This window comes from Ooceraea biroi, chromosome 2 (genome assembly GCF_003672135.1).
Source record: "Ooceraea biroi isolate clonal line C1 chromosome 2, Obir_v5.4, whole genome shotgun sequence".
In the NCBI taxonomy this organism is placed as follows: domain Eukaryota; kingdom Metazoa; phylum Arthropoda; class Insecta; order Hymenoptera; family Formicidae; genus Ooceraea; species Ooceraea biroi.
Window position 1 is genome coordinate 16,801,546 of NC_039507.1, and position 21,974 is coordinate 16,823,519.

At 43.5% G+C, this 21,974-nt stretch overlaps 2 protein-coding genes across 2 annotated transcripts; both read left to right on the forward strand.

Moving 5' to 3' along the window:
* The first annotated feature begins 398 nt into the window (after positions 1–398).
* LOC113561398 lies at positions 399–11,997 on the forward strand. Its single transcript, XM_026975256.1, has 3 exons — positions 399–2,060; positions 9,648–9,927; positions 10,834–11,997. The coding sequence occupies exons 1-3, from the start codon at positions 1,928–1,930 to the stop codon at positions 11,954–11,956; spliced, it is 1,536 nt and encodes a 511-aa protein (XP_026831057.1). The 5' UTR covers positions 399–1,927; the 3' UTR covers positions 11,957–11,997.
* A 4,695-nt stretch (positions 11,998–16,692) lies between these two features.
* LOC113563579 lies at positions 16,693–19,226 on the forward strand. The gene has a single exon (XM_026975303.1). The coding sequence runs from the start codon at positions 17,811–17,813 to the stop codon at positions 19,158–19,160; it is 1,350 nt and encodes a 449-aa protein (XP_026831104.1). The 5' UTR covers positions 16,693–17,810; the 3' UTR covers positions 19,161–19,226.
* The last annotated feature ends 2,748 nt before the right edge of the window (positions 19,227–21,974 follow it).

Consider the following 21,974-nt stretch of genomic DNA (forward strand, 5'->3'; position numbering starts at 1 on the left):
GGACGGGGTAAGGCAAGGCGCATTGGCGAGGCATGCTAAGGCAACGGGTCCAAGTCGCCGTCGTGCCTCGGTGCGAGGCCCCGGTGGCGCGTTAACCTCCCGCTCGAACGCAGTACGCTCTCGACTCTCGTGCAGGCCAGGTTGTACCAATCCCGCCGGTCGATCCGTCGGCCACGTGCTGCATCCCGCCGTCAGCCGAGTAACCGCGAGAGGAAACCGCCCGAGATCCGATCGCGCGCACGTGCTCCTCGCGCGCCGATCGCGACGATTTCGCCAATGCGGAGAGCGGTGTGATGTCTCGACGATTGATCATCGCAGGACGATAGAGGAGAATTTTTTTCCAAAGAGGAAGACCTCTGCGATGGACGATGCAACGTGTCGCGCTGTGAAACGCGCCTGATCGATCGATCGATCCTCCGGGCGATTGCCACGATCGGCGCAGATCAGCGACGCTCACGTCAGTGCGGATTAACAATGAACGTCAGATTCCATGTCTAGATCGATTTGCGTCGTGCGTTCTCGCGTCATGAGAATTCCATCTGTCAGGATAGTGTGCGCGGGAGGATAATCCGCGGGGAAGTGACGGTGCTCGACCTATGGGAGCGCAAATTAAAACGGATGTCGTAAATGAAATTCGTGCGAGATTCCGATCGCGCTCTCGGATTCGACCGCGAGCAGTTTGCGCCGCGTGAGAGTATTACACCGTGACGGAGCCGGCGAATTTCATTCCCCGGCGAGCGAGTTTCTCACGCCTGTGAAATCGACCCGACTGCGCGCGCGGAACGTTTGCGCGACGTTTGTAAAAGGCGCGCCGTCGCTCCTAACCGAGCGTTCCACTTTTGGTGACCGTGCGTGAAACCTTCGTGCCGACGCGAAAATGGATTCGAAATGGTCACGCCAGCGCGCGGCGCGCGTGTGCCTCATCGCTTCTTGCAACGGCAAGAGCGTAATCGCGATGCGATAATCAAGGAGCGAAAAATCGTCGCGCTTTGATGCGCGTCAGCGAAGCAGAAAGCGAGAAGAGCTGCGGATCGCGGAGATCGATCAAGTCAGAATACTTGAATTGTCAAAAGTCCGGAGGACGGCGGGAGGGTCCTCCAGGACGGCCATACATGGTCATCGTCCGCCTACGAAGCTGAAGAAGCGGGAGCGCGCCGTCGCGTGGGAGGTCGAGCTATCGTGCGCGGTGCTTTTTACGCGAAGCGAAGCGAGGAGACAGATTCGTGCGCTCGCTTTGAAGCCCGCGCGCATACAGAGCGATTGTTTAAGCCGCGGACCTTGCTCCCTGCTGCCTACGAGCCTACGAGTAGGCAGTGATTTTGCGACGAACGAATCTTCCAGGAATGACGTGACCGACCATCTTCTTCTCTCGCGAGAACGCGTGCCGATGCGAAGACGATCGATCCGGATGAGATCACCGGCGAGAGACGAGGAAAACCTGATTTGAAGCGAGTTCGTGCCGTCAAGCGGCCAGCGCAGCTCGCATAATTATCTGCAACTAGTTCGTTAGCAAATCCGGGCGAAATCTCCGCGCGAGTCGAGTCGTCGCGAGTAAACGAAATCGAAAACCACGAGAGAAAGCAAGAGAGAAGAAACGGGGAGGGCAGCAAGGAAGAGGGAAGAAAGTAAAATGAAAAGGCGCGGGTTGCGAGCCGTCTACAAATTGCTCGCGAGGACGCATCGCAGGATCGTCACGAGCGGAGCGAGCGAGCCGCGTAAGACGCGCGCTGTCGATTTACGTTAACGTCGGGGATGCAATCGCGGTCACGGTGCATTACTGGCGAGCTCCGCTCGCGGAGGCGCCCCGTGTAATAAACTGCACGCACACGTACCGTCGCCATCATTGCCGTCGTGACAAACGCGCGACGAATGAGGAGTCTCGCCAGTCTCGGCGAGAGCAACAGAGCTATAGGGAAAGAAGAGAAGCATGCCAGCCACGAGGAGATTACGGAGAGCGGGACTCGCCGCGATCCTGGTCACCGCGCTGTGCGTCCTGACTTTGCTGGACTCGCCGCCAGCACGACTCCCGGACCCGCCGACCGATCCTCCTCCCACGCCTGGTAAGCAATTTTCCTCCACGGCCACTACCGCGAAGGGTGCGAACGCCGTGACCCCTGCCCTTTCGTTATCGGCGAACGGTTCACCGTCACCGACTCGCTGCCGCGATCCGAAGGCGGTAATGTCGCGCGCGTCTCGACATCCGAGGCGAGACCTTTGCGCGCGATGCGCGATCGATCGTGAGCATGGATCAAGATGAGGAGCCAATTGACCTCGTTTCGTGCAACGAGGTATCTCGCGAATTTGATTAATATGTTTGCTACCAACTAAAACCGACCGTGGTTGGAAAACCGTCCTCCACATTTCATGTTTTTATTTTTCATGCAGCATGCGCGTGTCGCTTATTATAGAGTTTATTATAGATCTCTTATGAGCCATGTGTGTCTGCACTGAAAAAAATTTGTTCAATGAAAAATAATTATTTGACTTAACAAAATGCTGCGGTCGGATACGTTCAAATAAATGTCAATGTAATAAGACCTAAATATTTTGTTTAATGGTTACGATATTTTTAAATTTGGTCCAACCAAATTTAGTTATTGCAGGCAAAATATTTATTTGATTCTACAGTATATTTAATTGAAGAGAAATTGTTGTTTTGATGTTTTGATGACTCATAAAATAGCATTAATTGAGATAACAAAAAGATGTATGTGTCAAACAAAAAATAATGAAAGAACAACAAAATCTATGTTTAAAATAAGGATGTAGTTTTTTCGTTCGACTTCATTATAGTTGAAACCTATATAAATCAATATTACCGCGAACGTTATATTTTTTCATTTAACCAAGGATATAGTCATAGTGACAAAACGTAGAGTAGGACGAACTTTATGTTTATTTAACATAACACAATATCCTTTTAATGAAGTGAAATATTTTGTTTATTTTGTAATAAATTAAATTGAATGAACTATCGTTCTTGCTAGTCCAAACCATTCACGAGTTATATTAAATGTGAAGACGTCTTAGTTCGACAAAATATTTGTTTCTTCAGAAAAGTCATTTGTTCATGTAACATAAAAAGTATTGTCGAAAGCTAACGAATTTATTCGATTAACCATTTAGGCATTTCATGATATCAAAGTTTACTTCCTATGATCAAATGAAAGGTAACAAGAAAAAATATTTAGTTAATTGGAATTAACATTTTTTTGGAATAACTAGCTATTAAAATACGGTAACCAAATATTTGATTCGAATGACTTTATACTTTATATAATCTTTAATTTATTACGACCAAGTTGGTTACACACACGTATAGTGAAGCACAACGTTTCGACCACGACTTTATATTATTATTGACTTTATATTATTTTCGCGTGCACGGTTTTCCGGATGGTTATTTGTAAGGTGATAACGCAATGTTTCTTGCGAGAACGTCACGCCTGGCCTGGCCATCTATCGGTCGATGCTGACTGGGCAGTTAACTATGTTCTATGTAAATTAGATCTCAAGCCTTTAACTATATATATTCTCAAAGAACTGAATATTACAATGTTAAACCAAACAAATTTGGTTTTATTTTAAAGATGAGTTAGAATTAAATAAACACTATACAGGGTGTCCCGGGTTTTAACCGACAAACTGCGGGAGCATATTCTACTAGTGGAAATAAGAAAAAATTCTTATATCGAGTTTGCTTAGAAATGCTTTGTTACAAAGTTATAAACCAATATTGAAAAGAAATATGAGATAAGTAACAACGGAACATAGTGTAGAATTTGGAAGGTCGAAGATGTTTATGTTACGTGTATTCACATGTATTCATGTTCACTATGTTGAAACAATTCAGTATGATTGTTACTTTCACAACAGTAGCTGTTAGATTTTAATCGTCGTGTGAACTAGCAATTACTATCAGAATGTCAAAAGTGTTTTCAAACGAGGAATACACCGATATTCATTTCGTGTACGGATTCTGTGACGGAAATGCACGAGCTGCCGTACGAGAGTATCAACGTAGATTTCCTAACAGGAGAGTACCAGATAGTTCTGTGTTTAGTAATACCCATTTGCAATTACGTAATTTGGGTTCATTTCGACCTATGAATGAATATGATGATGTTCGTTCAGCTCTAAGACACTGACGACGCTCGGAAAGAATCTTAAATCTTTTTGATAATACTCCTACACAAAGTGTAGGTTAGATGAACATTATGCTCATAGGTGGATTGGTCGAGGAGGACCGGTTTTCTGGCCTCCAAGATCGCCCGATTTAACGCCTCTTGATTTTTATTTATGGGGAACTTTAAAAAATAAAGTTTACAGTACAGAAGTAATCTCGCTTAAAGATTTAAAGCAACGAATTACTAATTCAGTTACTGAGATGCAACAAAATTTTCAGGAATGTCGTACTGTAACAAATTCTGTACTACGTCGATGTCTAGCTTGTATCGATGTGCAAGGACAACATTTTGAAATGCGTCACTAAATCATTGCGTAGATAATTTTTATTTTTGTGAAAAAATCCGTTGTTACTTATCTCATATTTCTTTTCAATATTGGTTTATAACTTTGTAATAAAGCATTTCTAAGCAAACTCGATATAAGAATTTTTTCTTATTTTCACTAGTAGAATATGCTCCCGCAGTTTGTCGGTTAAAACCCGGGACACCCTGTATATGGTCAGAATTACTTAGTACTTTTGGAAAATTGAGTAGCTCACTTTAACTAAATAAATGTTGATTTAACGTTGTTAATACGTTTAACATTACCAGTCCCAAATTTTGTTAACTCAAAATATTAACAACCTTATTTTCCAACAAACAATTAAGTTGTATTGTCTGAAATATATTACCTTTCAAAATGTACATTCAGTTAAAGTAAGTAAATATTTAAGCTTATCATAAACTTCAAGTAATGATTGATTGGGTCAGTCTTACCTAAGAATTTGTCTATACAATGCAGAATGTATACTTACTTAACAAAACATTTGGTTGTCTTGAATATATGTAATTTATGAAAACGTCATTATCTCATATAATAAAGACACAGTCCATTCAAACAAATTCTCCCATTTAAAACAATGAAATATTTGTATGTCTGATATAAACGCATTTAGTTAACTTCGTGAGACTGTCGAAATAAATATAATGATGCTGGTAACTGATTTTTCTTAAAGGTAACCAAATGATGATAGTTTCGTCAACTAAATGAAATGGTTGAACCATTTTTTTCAACATTGAACAGTTTGTTAAGTAGACTACAGTTAAGTTCGGTTGATTAGAAAGTTGTTGCATTAACTAAATCTTCAAACAACTAAATGTGTTTAGATCGTTGAACAAAATTTTTTTTCAGTGTGCAGATAGATTTTGACGAAAACGTTAAAACCGAGGATTTTATGATTCGAGGATTCCTTGTAATTTTTTTTACTTTATCAGATGATCTGTTATTCGTTAAGTATGCTCTTAATGAATCTAGGAACAAATTCGTGAAAATAGAACACGTCTTCAAACCTGATTACATATTGGAAGATTGGAGATTGCGAATTGAAGATTGGAATTTGACCAATCAGGACAAAGTAATCTTGATCTGCTTTGTTCTAATTGATAAAATTCCAATCTCCAATTTGCAGTCTCCAATCTCCACTACATAGTCTGATACGAGCTTTACAAAGATTTACTGCAATCTTATCGAAAGTTCTTGCAATTTTAGATACTTGGTTCAAAATGTGATGAAAACATATTCTTTGTCTTTATCCAAATAAAATGGGAAATCTTTGTCATACTATAACGTTGACTTTTTAAAAGTGAGATTGGTGCGTCACACATGTATGGCGCTGGTAGCAAACGCTCGTTAATCTCTCAAACTCGAGCAATTTCGCAATAAAGGCCATCTATCGAAATTTACGTCTTTGTTATTCTAGCAGATTTCCTTGAAAACCAATGAAAACAATGTTTGCGATCAATCTTCCAACAAATAATGTATAGAAGTAATTATTTTGCCCCAAAGTTATGCGATCCTTCGTGATTGTGAAGTGAATTGGAATCATAATTTCATTAAATGGACAATTCATGAGAATTGTGCTGGCGAGCTGGCGTGTAAACTGAAATGCTTTCAAGAGACGATATAAAGAGAAATCCGCAATACACTTGTTAGAATTACTCACAAGCGATTTGTTACTCGGTACGCGCTATTTCCTAGTTGCACGGAGTTTCTCAGCATTAAAATGCTATCCGGTCGTGCCGGGAGAACCAGGGGGCCGCTCTCTGTTCTTTTTAAACGCACGTTCATCCCGCGTAATTGCACGAATGCTACGGTTTCTTGTGCTAACAAAGAATATGACTACGTAAACGAGCCGCTCGCAGCTACGATACCGATCGGAGCCGCTCTACGCACCGCAGAAATTCAATAGGGCTCTGCACGCAGCGTGCGTATACGTACTTCCCCGAGAGAAGTTAAAAAGATACGCAGATAATGCATCGAGGTGCGTGTACACGCGCGCGCAAAAGGAACACGATACGAAGTTATAAATAAACCAGCGAGCTTTCGCGCGAAGCTTACTCAAGGACGTAAATCTCAACGCTGTTCTTTGCAAGTAGCGACTTCATTAGTCGGCATAATTTATGACGTGATTCATCGAGTGACCGACCGCCCGTCGACTCGTACACTTTCGCGTAATTCACCTTTGCTGCTACTCGCATGGGCAAACATTTCGCGGGAATTATGACAGCCGATCGCGATGGATCGAGAACTACACGCGCTGCTCAATGCGCACCTATCGGAGCCCGACAAGCCTTCGAAGTTCGTCTCGGATGAGGTCCGAGCTATTACGCCATAAGGAGAGAATCAAGCGCGGCCACGTATTCAGTGCTAAATATAGATTACAAATACACATTCGTGAGTGCCTTCACGACGTAGAAGCGTACATACGGTGAATTAATTAGACGAGAAACAAGAATAAAGAGCTACTAATTGACGATTCCTATCTTATTCTTACGTGAATGATTCTCATTTTTATTTTCATCATTCTTACGCCTACGTATGAACGAGGCAAGTTGTAAAATCGCTCTCCTTCCCCCGCTTCATCGCAGATAAGAATCCTTTCGTCAGGAGTAATTTCAATTAGTGAATCCCGCGGAATCGATTTACTCGTCTCTCGCGCACGGCGAACTTATCTACGCACCTACAGATCCACTCCCCGGCGTGACACTGCGATTTCCATGAGAACGTCGGCGTGCATTAGCGTATTTCTAGCATGGTACAAACGCCTCCTCTCTCTCGTGGGGCCGCGTTTACCCTCTCGTAAACCTCGCGAAGCGTGGCCGCGACGGACGGACGCGGGGACGGACGGGCCAAGTAAAAGGGCACGGAGTCACGAAGAATACTCGCGGCACGCAAACACGTAATACCGCCGCCGTCGGCCCCGTTGGGTCAAGTGCCGACTTTTAACGACACACGCCGGCACGGATTATCATCCATCCGGCCGGCCGCGGAGGCGAATCCGCGGTGGATCAGTGGGATCGAGCAAGTCTCGTTACCTACGCTCTCGACGGCGGGATCGTCGGGGAAATGGTCCCGGGCGTCCCGTCAATAACGTTCACGATCCATATACGTCAAAGGCGAGTAATTGCAAACGAGATCAGTCACGAAACCTATATAGTGCTATAAATTTGCCCCGCGAACGTCGACACGGCGTGCACGAGGGTTGTTTTTTTTTTACGTCATCCCGCAGCCACTACCACCGCCGTTGCTCTTACCGCTGTCTCGCAGAAATAATTATAAACGAGACGTAACGAGAGTCCTTAAACCTATCAGCGACGTGGATTTATTACCGGCGCCGAAGAGCGCCGGCCCCCGCTCGGCCGCGTTTGTGAACTCCATCGGCGGATCCTATAAATACATTTATTAAATGCATTAATGAGCAGAAAAAAGAATGAAGATCTCAGTCCGCATCCGCTTCGGCTCGTGACTGGGATTGTACACATGACTGCACGGGTAACGAGTTCCCTCGCGGAATGCAGCGGACGGACGGCGCGGCGGCGGTCTCCAACATTAGGGAGTCCAATTAGCGATCGTGTCGATTGAAATTCCGTCTGGTTAATTTTCTCTACCTCCGTCTGCGCCTGTCTAAATATTGCTAAAACGTCGCAGGGGAATGTATGGAAATCGCAATTAGGAGAACCAACGCGCGCCGCTGATAAGCGCGAGCAGGATGCTAAAGGCGGACGTTTCCAGTTGTATAGGCTGAGCAAACTATAAGTGTATTCATAGTACAGCGTTGCGTCCATTTTATAACGCATGACACGTCATTTCCGTCCGGCCGTAAAGTGCCGATATCGTCGTATTGACGGACGATCGGCGCGGCAGATAGTATCGGAAATCGATCAACTTAAACAGTAAGCTGATATTTAATAAAACGAACAGTTTAATACAACGAGTGTGTGACGTCACACACTCGTAGAAACTGTACGATGATATGCTAGGAAGAGCAGAATGCAAACGATACTATCAGTCGGAAAGTTCTGATAAGCTACGGACGGAGTTAGCTGTGCAGCGTGTATCAGGGCCAGCACCAGGCACTTGGCGCTCACAAGAAAACACAGTCAACCAAAACTCGTTAACTCGGATGAAACTTTGTGTGTGTAGAATGACTTAAGCCACATGAATATGCATTACTCACCTTTGAATTTACTTAGTTAAATATATTTAGTAAAAATCGTCTTTTTTTAAAAAAAAAAGGTAGACTCTTGAATGAAAAAGATAAAAGCAAAATATAGCGTCTTGTTTTTTTTACTAGTCGCACTAGCCTGGACAGACAGAATTTATGTACGTGTAATATAATGCAAGCTGACTTCTCTGATATTTTTCTCAACTTTATAGCGCTTAATCTTTCACAGAAATTTTTATTCAAAATGCTTTCTCCATATGTGTTAAACTCACGTGCTAGAATGAGACAGTATCATCCGACTAAAGCGGTCGTTCTGGAGATGTTTGAGCGCAAGAACGAAGCGTATCAAGACCGCATTATCAATACCTCGAGTTACGATGTATGTACGTTCGCAGAAAATTTTATCCAAATTTATGAGCCCCAAATCGGTTTCTCTCTGTTAGTTATATAAGCTATTAGTTATAAGAGGCTTATCGGATTTGGAATCGATTTTACCGAGACATATCCGAAATTTATAACGATACGTTCTTCGTAACAAAGCCGTACGTTATTCCTGAAAGACTTCAAATAATCAAAGTATCGCGAAAGAGAAAAACGTTAGATTTCGATATTTTGTTGCTGCATATAAACGATAAATCCTACGTGTTTTGACAACATACGGGGTATGTATACTTGCAACGTACAAACGCTTTATTCCGACGTCGACGAGACGAGCTTTAATTACTTAGGAATGAAAATGAGGAGCTACGGTAATTACATATCTCCCCAAGGTAGCTGTTACGAGTCAAAGCGTCGACGCCAAAATGTCTAGTAGCATGTGCAATAGCTAGCAGTACGTGTATTACTCTCGCTTAACAAAAACATGAGTTAGCGCTATTCTCTTGCCCAGGCTCAATTAACTCCTCCGGCCGTCTTATCGGCCGTTTCTCCTCCATTCGTTCCGATACAAACGACTTCTTAGCGTCATTCTTTCCAGGGGGCGAGCCACCAGGCACAAGAAGCATCGTCGCTTATTCGTGGGCGCGAAGATTGGCACTCGATTACAGGCCCACCAAGCAATGCGACGATAATGGAACGCGCGGAATGGCGTTAAACGCGTACGAGCCACCCGGCACGAAATGGCTCGAGACAATCCCGGGACAGCTCTTCCTGTACAGCGCCCACTTGGACCTCAGAGTTGCTGGTTACCCAAGCATCAGGGTGATTGGCGTTAAACGAGGCACCTTGCCGCCCTCTACTCTCTTCTGCACTATATGGTAAGCTATTTTTCATGTCGCGAGTAACGTATCCCGTTACTCGTCTATCTCTGACGAACGTTAAACATGAAAAAGGAGAATCACGCTAAGAGACGTTCACATAAAAGCGCGCTAGTCACATCTCGCCTCCCGCGAACCGCGATGACAAATTGATCCAGTAAATGAGCGATCTTTTATAATAATATGAGACTTCTAATAGACGCGTAATTGAATTCATATTGCTCATATCTATATCGTTTTTTAATTAATCTAAAAATTATCGTTCTGTCTAGTTGAAATTGCATTATAATTAATTGAAGTCGTAAATTCGCTGTGCAGGAACATATCGCAAATCTTGTGTTTGTCTATGCTTTTAATTGGTGAATCATAATTTAAAACTGTTGATAAATGGTGTTAGAAATATAACCGCTAGAATTTTCCAACGGTTTAGTAATTGAGAATAATGGCCAACTCGCCGCGTTATCAATTAGAATTTAAAACTGGCTCGCGTGTCCGTCTACGTATTTATATCTTCCGCTTCGATGTTCAAGGGAAATGGTGGAACGTTTGTTTGCTTGCAGCAAACTTATAACGAGAATTTATGACGCGGGACACGTGCAAGCGCATTAAAAGCAAGCGTAACGGAGGTGACAACCGTTTTTAATTCCCGTCCCATGAAATTTTAATTTCGGCGAGATTAAACTTCGCTAGCCCGTTATTTGAACTTCCACTTTGCTTAGAAGCTGGTTGCTTCGAATGCAAATGTTAGCAGCGGCGCGAAACGGAGCAACATTCGTTTAAAATGCATGGCAGGAGGATATAAATGTCTTCCATAACGCGTGCAGGTGTTTTCCGCTACGATACTCGACATTAACCAGCTTCAATCGGAACGAGTGGATCAAGCGTTTTGGTCTCGTTACGTTCCAGGTACAGGGAGCACGGGAGGACACGATCATTGAGCGTGGAGGCGCTCATCTCGAGGATCTGGTTGGACGAATGGGGCGGCACGGCGGATAGCTACACCGGGATTCTCGTCAATTGCCAATTGCCGTTGGACGGCGCGATGCGCTATCCACTACGAGTTTACGTGGGCACAAGTCCCTGCTATGAGAATGCTAGTCATAGTTTAACGACCCGCTCGGAATTCAACGACGAGTCACCGGTCGGCCGGATGACGCGCCGTCAGTTCACCCTGTGCATCAAAGGATTGGACTTCGACGACGATATATCGCACAAGCTCATAGCGTTCGTCGAGCTGCATCGCATCCTGGGCGCCCAGTTGTTCTACTTTTACGTCTTCAACGTACACGAAAACGTACTGAAAGTACTGCGTCTGTACGAGCGATCGAACGTGGTGCGGTGGTTCGCGCTCGACCTACCAGGCGACTTGCCAAACGAGAAGACGGCCCGGCGGAGTTTCTTCAGCGAGGACATCTGGACGAAGAGACGAATGGAACTGATCCCGTACAACCATTGCTTCTACGAGAACCTCCATCGTTCGGAATTCGTGGTGCCGATCGACATCGACGAAGCGATCGTTCCCACGCGTCGGAGGACCTGGCACGAGCTGTTGATGGATGAGCGTGCGAAGCTCGGCAAGAGCTTCAAGGACTTCGCCTCGTACTCCGTGCGAAACGCCTACTTCTTCCCCGAGCTGCAGAACAAGAGTCAGACCGATCGGCCGGCTGGATCGCTCGATGAGGAAGAGCTACGTCGTTCTTCGGTCGAGCACCCGGATTACCTGGACACCATGAGAACGGCCAGTATCTCGCCCGAGGGTGACTCGGTGAAGAGCTTCGTCTCCACGAGACGCGCGCTAACGGTGCACAATCACTATGCCTTGACCACGCTGAACCCGTCCACCAGGCGAGCACATCATCTGGATTCGAACGACGTGCTCAAGCATCATCACCGGGCGTGCGACAGCCGACATCTCGACTGCGATCTCTTGATGGAGGACGTTAAGATCGATGAGTCCGCTCTGCGCTACGCGGACGAGCTCAAGACGAGGATGAAGATTGCCTTGGCCGATCTCGACGCTCTGCCATAAAACACAGTGATGTTGTAAATAATAAAGTGTCTTTCTGAAACTGTCGTCTCTCACAATCCTTAAGTTACCCTTATATCAATTCCCTGCGACGAACCATAAGATATCTATCTCAAAGCTTTCATTTTAAATCATCGAAAGTACATTCTGTCTCCTTTACGTTAAAACGATATAATGATGATAGATGATTGCGGTCAAATAATTGAAAATTATATTGATTCATGAATATTTTAATCTATCTTTAAGGTCTGAAACATTCTCTCTCTAAAATTAAATGACATACTGTAATTAATAGAGGAAAGTCCCCGATTATGAGATACCATATCGATTTTGCCGAATGTAAGGAAATCTATAGGCAGAATTTTAAAATTTAATACGTTATCTTGAAGGGAATTTAATAAGCTTTAAGTTGGTGAAATGAAAAATCTAATTTAAATATTTTTTCTGAAAATTAAAAAAATTTGAAAAAAGAGCTTTACGCAGGATCGAGAAAGTGTGCTCCTAATATAAGATACCTCGAGAAATCGGTGTTAAAAGTGCAAAATACATCAGTATTGCAAGTAAAAAACTTTATTAGATAGTTTTATAAAAATACTGCTGCCACAGCCTTCGCCAAATCTTCACGATTCCACTGTCGACGCTTCCTCGTTTCTCTGACCTCCATAGTCAGATTCTATAAAAATTAAATACACAAAAATTCGTAATATAAATTCGTATTAACTTTTCTTTAACCTTAAGTAGTATTTTCTTTCTTTTTATTACACTACATAATCCTCATATTCGAGCAATAATGATCTCATATTAAGAGTACCCTGAATGTCTCATTATACGAGCCACACGCCTAGCGGTTCCGCGATCATGAAATCTAACCTCTACAATTAAGCAATTCAACAAATTGCGTATTTTCCTGTTACTACGATTCTACTCTATCATTGCATACTGAATTTATTGCCAACCATTTCTTTATTATGTAATAAACAAGGTTTAAAGACTTACCTCAAGTTCCTTTGACATGTTCACAATTTCACAAACCTTTTCTTCCAAAGGCTAAACGCAATAACGAACAATGAATTTTTCACTAAATACATTTTACACCAAGAGTAATAAATTCATGATGGAACTAACAGATGGTGCTCAATAGTTTAGCAGAAACCCCATTATCTCATATTAAGAGCATATCTCATAATAGGGGATTCTCCTCTACATTAATACATTAATAATTTGAATTAGTTTAGTGATGACCGATACATTCGGTATTAATTTTAACAGTGGCATTTTCTATTGGTAAAACGTAAACACATCTTCATATTACAAAAATGTATAATCTAACATAGTTTTCTTAAGACAGAAGAATTCACATGTATATGAATGTAAGATATGAATTATTCTATATGCAGAATCCGACACATAAAAATAATCTGAACAACCCCGATCATTCGCACTGTCCTTTTCAAGATAAAACAGGTCATCTGGAAAACGATACAGCACCGAGAAACCAGTGGTGGAAACGACAAAAATAATGGTCACATTTTTCGAGCGTAGCACTTAAAATTATTGCGGTCAGGCACAATAATTGGAAAACGTACAAAACGACAGGAGCAAACTTGACACTTTTCTGGCTTGATAAGTAGAATCATTCCGACTACGCAATAAATGGGGAAAACCACAAAAAAATGTGTAAAACCACAAAAGCACGCTTGACGCTTGTCAGGCTTAATACTTGAAATTACTGCGGTCGGGTTCAATAATTGGAAAGCATTTAAAACGACAAAGATGCGGCTGATGGGCCTGCGAGATTGATGTTCGAGATTGTAATGGCCACGCGCAATAATTGGAAAGCATCTCAAGACGACAAAAGCAAGGCTGATGGCTTTTCAAGGTGTGTAATGCGCCGTAACTCGTTTCCAAAGTGCATTCAAACACCTACAGTTCGAACTGTTTTTTTTTCAACGGCACGTTCGCCGCAATCATTTTATGCGCTTATCAGGTGACATGAAACGAACACGCTATTTATACGCAGGGGAGCATAGAAAAGGTAAGGATCTTTTGAGTTAACGAGTAAGTACGTATGAGGAACGAATGACTTTATAAAACGCTGCATCCATCATGTTCGGTACCTACGAACGACAGTTTCAATCTCGCTAAAGTGGCGGTTCGGTCATCCATTAACGCTCAAGACCTCATTCTACACGCGGGTCAAATGCCTCGCGCCTCGAAAAGCCCCTCGAGGGGATTTCTATGGCCCTTATCGACTGATTAGACATCAGATCGGATCGCAGAGCGATCGCGGAGCGGCGTTACGCGCGACCGCCATCGAGCGTACACATTTTTCACGGATAAGATCGCGGAACGGTGCGGCGACGTTCCCGCTCGCATGGCCACGAGAGAATTCCCAGACAGAAAATAAATCCCGCAACGGCGGCGGCGGAAGCAAACAAAGGTACGATCGTTCGAAACACCAGTGCGATTCCCTTAGATAAGTTTTATGAGCGCGTATCGAGCGCGAGTCGCGAGCGCAAGGTCGTAACTAGATTTAATAGATCATAAGGACGCCGTCGCATCCGCATTCCCTGAAACTCGTTACGTGACACAAAGATAAAAGCGGAATGCTATTTCGCTTGAAAGAGAGAGATAAGTAAGTTCACGGAACGCTGAAATTATGAACGCGGACATTCGCGGCGTTCCGGGCAGTCCTCGAAGTGCCGCTTCGTCGATTCCTCAAACGAGATCGGAATGGAGTAACCGAACTCACAAACTTTTGCGGAGACGTGACGATCGCACGGCGGACGCGGAAAACTTTTCCAAATCGTACTCTCCGGGGCGTACCTATCGATCTGCCGACGTTTACTGTGGCTCTTTAAACCAACAAATCACGAGCGAGGCACCGAGAATTACGCGCACGTCGTTCCAATGTCGCATAACGTCGTGCAAGCAGGATGGATTTTTGATGGATGCATTTTTTACTTTCTATGCATAAATTTTCGTGTATTACTAAATTTTGCGGATTATCCTACATTTTGACAAATTAGGGATATAAAATAATAGAATGTGGTTTTATAATTAGTTACACAATTACGATTGCATGACGAAGTGCATTGACGTCCAATTACAGGTAGCCACTGTGTATGCATGTTTAGACCCAATTGCATCATGCAAGTTTTACGATCAATGCAACACGTCGCGGGACCGGAATGGTTGGATATAAATGAGTTAACACCCTCGCAGCGTGCATAATCTTGGGAATTAAAATTTCAGCTGCGGAGCGTCCAATCCGTCATGAATCTCATTATAGCCTTCAACCTGTGCAGCTCTCGCGCATATCTCTTTACTGATTTATATCCGCGACGTTTGAATTACAACCTTTTTTCCAAGCTGACAAAGTAATCTTGCTAAGTCACGCTTGAGGGGTTCCATTGAACGCCCGGCGCGGGCGGCCTTAATTCGATCGCGAAATATTTTTGAGCGACATGATGACGACGACGACGAGGAGCCGTGCTCTACTTTAACAAAGTATTCGCGAAGAGGCGTCCGTCTGACAACACGTGATAAAATTCGCGGTGTCACTTACATTCGCCGCTTGCTGGCGGATGTCGTAGCTGAGACCAATCCCGAATTAATGCGGCGATAAATCACGCAAACTTTAAGAGAGAAGAAGAGCAGCACGCGCTCATCGCCCGACTAAATTTATCGGTATACCACCGCGCGCCTAACGCTGGCATCCCTCTGTCTCCTTCCTGTCGCAACGACGACGACGACGACAGCTACGACGCCACGACGGAAGCTTTATCTCTCCTCCTCGCAAACCCGGCATGGAATTCGCATATATCATCGGCAATAATGTCTCCGCCAGTCGCGCGCACCTGCTTTGCCAAGCGCGACACCCTCGGTCGACTAGGCGCCAACTTCACTGTCAGAAGTTATTCCTGAGAAAGCACGAAGAAGTCGTATTATTACAAACACGCACTATCGAACAAGCGTATATGAGCGTCGACATCGTTACGGATAATCTCTCGAGCGAATGAATTTTTACGACTCTCTTCCTTCTCCTCGAAAAATCTAGGTCGCTTTGCGCCGGGTCTCCCACGCCTGCCTGGCTCTACGGTCTACATCACTCACCGGTTCCCCGTTAAAGAACTCACCCTTCGCCTTGGATGCCACCCCGAATTGTATCTCATTGTCTAGACAATGCTACACTTCCTGCGGATTGTTGCGAGCAGCTGATCGCACGCGTGGTAAAGGTAGGTCAGTTCCTGCATGTCGAGGGATAGATGGGACACAATGGTATCACAGGGACAGCTCTATTTGTAGAAACGAGCTTGAATTATCCGAGAACACTATTTCCCGTCGCCAGACAAATTGGAACGCTCAACATCAAAACAGTATAATGCACGCTATTTTGAGATAACGCGATTTGAAAGCGGAGCTGCAGTTGCAACGAAAGACACGATCTGATCATTTCTTTAAAAAATGTACATTTATCGAATGAATGACATCTAAGTCCAATCCTACATAAGATGTAAAAAAGTAATAAACTTTTTCCATACAATATTACAATGCAGACATATGAAAGAGGTAAAATAAGCTGATACTTGTTCAAGCTTTTTATTTAACTAAACTAAAGAAAAACTTTAAACGACTCCAATATATTTTTTTAAATATAAAAAAATCATCAAGATCAGTTTCTTTCGCGAGATAATTATTTCTATTTTTAAATATTTTTATAAATTTGATTTGAGAATTTTTATGTATATATTATACGTAGAAAATAACATGTATTGTGTTACTCATTACTAATTTCGTTCTTTACATAAAGATTTTAGAAGATCTAGGTGCACTACCGCAGCTTGACGTAAAATACAGATGTTACGAACTCAGCTTGATCGAGGCCTAAATCTGCAAACTCGTAGGAAGTGTTCCGCTAAGTTATGCGTGTGCTATAAACTTAATAAGAGCCACCAGCATATGAGCGCGCGACACGAATGCTCACATTGTAAGCGTAAAAAACTGAAAAACACAGCTTTCGCGATTCGTCGGAGATCTGCAAGCATGCGCCTGCCATCCACCAAAGCGAGAGGGAGAGAGAAACAGAGAGAGAATACAGAGAGAGGGTTGATCGCGAGTAAGCAGCACGTGCGTAGCAGTCATCCTGGCGCATTCGCCAGGACCGCTTGCATTTCGGAAGTTATCTTTCCCTCATACCGGATGTTACTAGATCGAATGTTACCGTTATCCGATGTAGACCATCATCTCGCGCAACAAGCATTTGCAACTATATCAATGATCACACGTCACGCTCAAATCGCTCGCAGAAAACTTTTAATTAGCGGTTACGATAACACATTTACGTTATATTTTTCGTCGTAAATATGAAACCGTTTTTAATTCACATTTGTCTTAATCAAAGTAAGAAAAAGCAAACGAGTAATTAAAGACCGAGATATCTGCGGTGGCACAAAAAAAAGAAAGTAAAGAGAAAAGTATCGATTAATAGCTTGCATATATTTTAGTTGATTATAAAACATTTCAGTGGAAATACAGTGATCATCGCAAACGTTCGGTGACACCTATGAGACATGCGGAAAGTACATGTGCGCGCGTGTTTCGCGCCAAGTATGTTGCACCAAGAACGTGATTCACGTGAAAATTACATTTAAGCACTGCCGACGTATCCTTCTATCGGCTATGATAGATACTTCCGCGTGGATTCAAACTGCCGTTCCGGTAAAAGGGATCGCGGAACTCTTGTCACCCCTGAGAACAAGAGTTGATCGTTCACTGAAAGGGACAGAAAAGAATTCTATCGACCAATGCGCTGACTTGGGCGGACCGTAGATCCCGCAAAAGTTTCCAGCGGAAAATGACGATACACAGACGAGATAAGATGAGACACAGCAGCTCGTGGCCCGATCGAACACCGCAAACGGTGAGGGTGCGCGTCGATCCCTTATCTCGTGCCTTCACTATCATCCCAACGTGTCGCGAAACGGTGTATCGATTGGAGCAAACTGCGCCGCGATCCAATTGCCTGGAAGAAGTCGTACTCCTAGATCGATGCGCCGCTGGAGGAGTCACGTCCGTGGCGGTAAAACGAAGATTAGTGGACGCGAGCATCGAGAAACCCGCGAATTTCCCCGAGAATTCGTCCGACACGAGCAACGAGACGAAGAACACGCGAAGCTCAAGCCGATACTTCATGGCGCGCAGTCTCCCCTCGATCGAGACAACCGCGATTCGTCAGAACGCGATCATCCTGTTCCAGGAGAACTTTTTCCGAGATCAATCGAGATGTAAATCGGACTCCCTCGTGAAAACCGATGACGCGAAGGAAACGCGAGGTATGAGAGACTCGCTCGTACCGAGAACCACGTCGGATACGGACGTCTTCAAGTTACTTCCGAAAGACCGGTGCGTCCTCGGGGAAGAAGAATCTGCAGACGCATCCGCGCGACTAACAAACAACGAATCTCCCTCGGACACGGGGACTAATGTTGCGAGAGACGAGAGACTGCACATGGCCAGCACCGCGCAAACGAACGACTCGCGGGAAACGCGGGAAACGGACGGAGAAGAAGCGACGAAGAAGTGTCAGACCGTCGTTTCGTCCGCGTCCTCAGCGAGACATGCCGCATCATTGCCGCCGCACATCAAGGTGGTCGACTACGACGACTACGTGACATCCGTTTCATTCCCGTCGAGGACTGGTCGTCACGCCTGTCCGAAGTGCACGTCCGAAGGTGTCCTTCGCTCGCAGATCGATCCCTTTCGTTCCCCCTCGCCGGGCAAGAAAAACGACGACGAGGTCGCGACGACGACGGCGAACGCGCGCGCCGGCCGATACGACGATTCGATCAAACGCGAGAAAAAGAAAGCACACGAGGCTCGCGCCGACGAGCGCCAAAGCAAGGACACCTGGCACGGGAACCGTCTAATCGGAGAGGCGAGAAACGCGGAGAAAAGATCGGAACAGCAAAGGCGGAACAGCTCGTCGCGACCGCCGCTGGATTTCAGGAAGGAGGCTACTCTCAGGCGACATTATTATCCCGAGGGTGGCTGGGGATACGTCGTCGTCACGTGCTCGATGCTGGTGCACTTCCTCGGGGTGGGTCTGCAGCTCGCTGCGCCCGGATGCTGGCACACCACCGCAGAGCGACAGTTCAAACATCCTCCGCTGCACAGCGCGGGTAAGAGATCGTCGATGCGCTCCTAATGCGTTCGTTGCGTAATTGTTTAATTGAATGAATGTTTGCTTAATAAATAAATGCAGTTCCTGATACACTGAGTGGTAAATGTGTCCTGGTTTTAGTCGGGCGCGTCCTGACATTTTCTCACCTGCATTTCTCTCGTTTACATTTAATTTGGGTAAATCTGATCAGGTCTCCAATTGTGCGTGAAATTTGTTTAATTGGCTTGCCGTATTGGCGGCACATGTACTTCCACGCCAATAACGCACTATGTACTGTGGTGATCATTGCGACATTTAAGCTAATTGTAACCTGTAAATGAAACGCAAATGTTAAATTTGGTTTATATACAGTATTTTGAGTAATGCAAAGTTTTTTAAACTATAAATTGCAGTTTGATTTTTTTTCAAACGCCTGTATTATATATTATATGTTATTGGGCAAAACTGGCTACATTTTTCTGTACAAGCAGGATTATTATTCTTCTCACGTAATGTTTCTTTGAAAAGTAATAGCTATTTATCACTGTACGAGATAAATCTCAGCGATGATAGTATCCTAATTCTGACCTGGATATGTCTACTGGTACGAATGGTATTTCGATCACGTTTTATGTAAGTATATCTACAGTCAACCCTTCTCGAATCTGGTCGTATCATAAATTATGTGCTTCTGATATTCAGAGGTAGGACAGTCATCAAAGAAACGACATCGAAAAATCCAGCGCTTCGATTGGCGTGCGTCCTTCAAATTCTGTCTATCATATCTCCTTCAGCTATGGGCTTTATAAATTTTAATGAAAGAGGACACGCGGTGTTGCGTTAAAATAAAATTACTGATTATGTTGCATAATAACAATTATTATATAAATGAGCATCATAAACCATGTAATAATAAAATAATAAAAACTTCAAGCCAGATATTTCAAATACTTATGCGGAAACGTAGGAAAAACTTTTCAGCAGACAGTAAAGTTTAAAACAGAAATATTTCTGCAATTGTAATATAATGTTTTTCTACAAAACGCTAAATTTCTTGTTGCAAACACAGCTCATAGTTGTAAATTAAAGTTCAACACAGACCGAGTGATACCACAGCTATGCAGCCAGTAGCGAAAGTAGAGCGACTGGTCATCTCTCCCGCGTTGGCCTGGATCTATCGTGGAATTATCTTGTATACAAAAATTTGTATAATATCAAAACCTTATTTATAGTTAAATAGCTTTTAAGATAAATTTATACTCTTAACATAATTTATATTCTGCAATTCATATTCCGAATCGTTTATGTCCTGAAATTACAGTTTATGTTCCGAAATTACAGTTTGCATTGCGGTTTATATTCTAAAATACAAGTTTGTGAAACCCTGTTAGCAATAATACAATCATGAGGTCTCAAATAAAATGTGCTATTAACTTACGTCAGAGGGAAATAATGCTTACCATTTCTAAAGAAACTCGGTAACTGTAATCACAGTTGGATCCGAAGTTATTTTCAACTTCGCACTTGTGACATACATTGACTTTCTTGTCGGGTTTCCCACAAGCCAACTTCTTACAAATTGAGCGCAATTGGTCTGCTTTGTTATGTAGGAGATGCGAATTTTTACAAACTGCGCGTTTACATGTTTCTTTCAATTTTACACTGAGAAAAATTTTCATCGGATAAACGAATTAAATAGTTTTTCGATTGTTAAGTTTGTTTTCCGATTAAATAATGGATATGTCCGATTACCTTCATCGGACATGTCCGATCATTTTCTTTGTCTTTTACACAATTTAATCGGATGTATCCGTTTGTTACTATGAAATTGGATTATCCGATTATATTTAATCGGATATTTTTCTCAGTGTAAAGATTTTGTAAACTCAGTTCTTTAAATAAACTACGATATTAAGCAAGAAAAGCATAAATCCTGAAATAAAATAGATAGCAAACTTTCGTCAACTTGATGCTATAATCGATATATCTCATTTAACAGGAAAACATTTTAGTCTCTATTCATCCTAGACAGAAGCTTTGGCAACTGTTATTCCGCAACAATTTTTTAAAAACTAGGTAATTTGTATTCAATTTTTGTTTTGGGATTAATGCATACGAAAGACGAGTGTCGGCCATGTAACGTCGTAAAACGTACGTGCGAGAAAAATCAGGACAATATGAATCGACAGTCGGGACGCGTCGACGCGACTCACGTTCGGCTTTACGCGTGCGGAGCATCACGATGTATCAATACAGTATCGCTGGATTTCACGTGAGGACAACAGTCCTCGTTGTAAATCCACCGGTGCCGGTTTGTGTAATTTAATATCCGGTTTAATTTTTTGCCTGGCGTGCTCTTACGCAGTTTATCCAATTAGAGTTAAAATGGGATTAAAAAACGTGAATAAAAATCTGTTGAACTGTTAAATTGAGAAAGCGTTCCAAGCTTTTAACAACATAAGAGTACCGTTGTTACTGTGCTATTGTTAGGTGCATTTATACAATAAACAGGACAATCTGATTTTCTGCAAGCCAGAACAGAAACGTACCTAACGCGTATTCTAACTTGTTGGAAGAAGGGTGATTTACGTGCATAAATATCACATTATTCGTAATTCACTCGAATAACGCGGCGATGCGGGAATATGAGATCGTCTCAGACATCATTCTCGTAGTATGAAGATCCGGCCTCAGGGACACCCGCTTTGATTATACAAGTTTGAGAAACGAACCGCGAAATGGACGGACGAGCTGACTCGGCAGGCTCGCCGTGCGAGGAAGCTTATCGCAGACGTCGTCGCTCTTACAGCGCGGCTATGAGCGACGAGAATTCGCTCGATGACGACGATGAGGACGAAG

What these genes read in the sequence shown, in the direction of transcription:
- LOC113561398 (XM_026975256.1), top strand. Translation starts at nt 1,928, where the DNA reads ATGCCAGCCACGAGGAGATTACGGAGAGCGGGACTCGCCGCGATCCTG. An exon ending in CGATCCTCCTCCCACGCCTG is followed by an intron (nt 2,061 to 9,647) that starts GTAAGCAATTTT and finishes CATTCTTTCCAG; the next exon opens with GGGGCGAGCCACCAGGCACA. An exon ending in ACTCTCTTCTGCACTATATG is followed by an intron (nt 9,928 to 10,833) that starts GTAAGCTATTTT and finishes GTTACGTTCCAG; the next exon opens with GTACAGGGAGCACGGGAGGA.
- LOC113563579 (XM_026975303.1), top strand. Translation starts at nt 17,811, where the DNA reads ATGACGATACACAGACGAGATAAGATGAGACACAGCAGCTCGTGGCCC.